General features: G+C 23.7%; 1 protein-coding gene across 1 annotated transcript in view; it reads right to left on the bottom strand.

Annotated features, from left to right (window-relative positions):
* The window catches only part of LOTGIDRAFT_175855 (hypothetical protein), a gene marked incomplete at both ends in the record, with an annotated part of 5,573 nt that extends 3,578 nt beyond the window's left edge, over positions 1 to 1,995 (bottom strand). The window contains 4 exons of the mRNA XM_009062323.1: positions 1,172 to 1,285; positions 1,449 to 1,510; positions 1,717 to 1,803; positions 1,921 to 1,995. Of these exons, the coding sequence (XP_009060571.1) occupies positions 1,172 to 1,285; positions 1,449 to 1,510; positions 1,717 to 1,803; positions 1,921 to 1,995 (338 nt within the window). The remainder of the gene's footprint in view (positions 1 to 1,171; positions 1,286 to 1,448; positions 1,511 to 1,716; positions 1,804 to 1,920) is intronic.
* Between the last annotated feature and the right edge of the window lie 1,299 nt (positions 1,996 to 3,294).

Genomic DNA, 3,294 nt, shown 5'->3' with positions numbered 1-3,294 from the left:
TTTCATAGATAATTTAATATAAACAATGCTTAACTTAAATAGATAATTTACATAGATAATTTAATATAAACAATGCTTAACTTACATAGATAATTTACATAGATAATTTACTATAAACAATGCTTAACTTAAATAGATAATTTACATTGATAATTTACTATAAACAATGCTTAACTTAAATAGATAATTTAATATAAACAATGCTTAACTTACATAGATAATTTACATTGATAATTTAATATAAACAATGCTTAACTTAAATAGATAATTTACATAGATAATTTAATATAAACAATGCTTAACTTACATAGATAATTAAGATAGATAATTTACATAGATAATTTAATATAAACAATGCTTAACTTACATAGATAATTTACATAGATAATTTAATATAAACAATGCTTAACTTACATAGATAATTTACATTGATAATTTAATATAAACAATGCTTAACTTAAATAGATAATTTACATAGATAATTTAATATAAACAATGCTTAACTTACATAGATAATTAAGATAGATAATTTACATAGATAATTTAATATAAACAATGCTTAACTTACATAGATAATTTACATAGATAATTTAATATAAACAATGCTTAACTTACATAGATAATTAAGATAGATAATTTACATAGATAATTTAATATAAACAATGCTTAACTTACATAGATAATTTACATAGATAATTTAATATAAACAATGCTTAACTTACATATATAATTTACATAGATAATTTAATATAAACAATTCTTAACTTACATAGATAATTTACATAGATAATTTAATATAAACAATGCTTAACTTACATAGATAATTTACATAGATAATTTAATATAAACAATGCTTAACTTACATAGATAATTTACATAGATAATTTAATATAAACAATGCTTAACTTACATAGATAATTTACATAGATAATTTAATATAAACAATGCTTAACTTACATAGATAATTTACATAGATAATTTAATATAAACAATGCTTAACTTACATAGATAATTTACATAGATAATTTAATATAAACAATGCTTAACTTACATAGATAATTTACATAGATAATTTACATAGATAATTTAACATAAACAAAGCTTAACTTACATAGATAATTTACATAGATAATTTACATAGATAATTTAACATAAACAATGCTTAACTTACATAGATCGTTCTTGTTCCCAGAACTCTGGATTGTCTGATATCCAAGGGTTGGTGGGGTCAGGGTTCGTTATAAAGGCATCATATTCTGCATATTGCTGATAGTATGCTATAAAACTACAATAAAATTAAACATTCTTTAGTTCAAGACTGAGAAATTTACTGTTAAAATGATAAAGAAATAAATATTATTACTATAAAACTATAAGACTTTAATACTATGACCAAGGTTAAAACCCACAACCACCATGTTTTTTATGTTACGAATCAAATTTCTTACCTTTCTGTAACTTTGGAAATTTTTACTCGTCTTTTTTCTAATTTTCTCCGTAAAGCGTAAATCTGGAATAATATTTCAATTTTGACTTCATTTATATATGATGATTATTAAGAATAAATATGTATGTTTAATCAACTATTTCTAGTTATTAGTCTGAATATATTAGTTAAATAAAATCAGTGAGAGGTTGAATATTCCTCATATATAAAAACTGTTCATCTTTCTAATAGTCATTTCAACCACCAGAGATTTGAGTTCTCTTACTTACTTCATTTTTAACTTGTTCCACATTATTATGAAGTTCTGCTTCTGAGACACTAGGACTAATTCTTCCCCCTGGTACAGCGTAATTTAACTGAAAAAATAATAATATAATACCTATCATATAATAACTCAAGTGATGCAATCATCTAATTCATGAGACAATAGAAAAACAGGGGGAAATGTAGAAATAGAAATTAAAGGTACAAACCCGTGACATTTTTGAATGTCGATTCATTCTACAGGCTTTCTTGATATCTACTTCTGTTGTATTCACACATCCAGGCTGAAATAATACATTTATCTTTCATTTATTTATCATTTATTTATCATTTATCAATCATTTATTTATCATTTATCTATCATTTATTTATCATTTATTTATCATTTATCTATCATTTATTTATCATTTATTTATCATTTATCAATAATTTATTTATCATTTATCTATCATTTATTGATGTGATGTTTTATATCCTACAGTGTAAAACCTTTATTTAGCTGATGAAGTGAAATTGAGTTTTATATCCTACAGTGTAAAAACTTTATTTAGCTGATGAAGTGAAATTGAGTTTTATATCCTACAGTGTAAAAACTTTATTTAGCTGATGAAGTGAAATTGAGTTTTATATCCTACAGTGTAAAACCTTTATTTAGCTGATGAAGTGAAATTGAGCTTTATATCCTACAGTGTAAAAACTTTATTTAGCTGATGAAGTGAAATTGAGTTTTATATCCTACAGTGTAAAACCTTTATTTAGCTGATGAAGTGAAATTGAGTTTTATATCCTACAGTGTAAAAACTTTATTTAGCTGATGAAGTGAAATTGAGTTTTATATCCTACAGTGTAAAAACTTTATTTAGCTGATGAAGTGAAATTGAGTTTTATATCCTACAGTGTAAAACCTTTATTTAGCTGATGAAGTGAAATTGAGTTTTATATCCTACAGTGTAAAAACTTTATTTAGCTGATGAAGTGAAATTGAGTTTTATATCCTACAGTGTAAAAACTTTATTTAGCTGATGAAGTGAAATTGAGTTTTATATCCTACAGTGTAAAACCTTTATTTAGCTGATGAAGTGAAATTGAGTTTTATATCCTACAGTGTAAAAACTTTATTTAGGTGATGAAGTGAAATTGAGCTTTATATCCTACAGTGTAAAACCTTTATTTAGCTGATGAAGTGAAATTGAGTTTTATATCCTACAGTGTAAAAACTTTATTTAGCTGATGAAGTGAAATTGAGTTTTATATCCTACAGTGTAAAAACTTTATTTAGCTGATGAAGTGAAATTGAGTTTTATATCCTACAGTGTAAAAACTTTATTTAGCTGATGAAGTGAAATTGAGTTTTATATCCTACAGTGTAAAACCTTTATTTAGCTGATGAAGTGAAATTGAGTTTTATATCCTACAGTGTAAAACCTTTATTTAGCTGATGAAGTGAAATTGAGTTTTATATCCTACAGTGTAAAAACTTTATTTAGCTGATGAAGTGAAATTGAGCTTTATATCCTACAGTGTAAACCCTTTATTTAGCTGATGAAGTGAAATTGAGCTTTATATCCTACAGTGTAAAACCT

The sequence above is a fragment of the Lottia gigantea genome (genome assembly GCF_000327385.1).
Source record: "Lottia gigantea unplaced genomic scaffold LOTGIsca_505, whole genome shotgun sequence".
In the NCBI taxonomy this organism is placed as follows: domain Eukaryota; kingdom Metazoa; phylum Mollusca; class Gastropoda; family Lottiidae; genus Lottia; species Lottia gigantea.
This window is presented reverse-complemented; position numbering and strand designations above follow the sequence as displayed.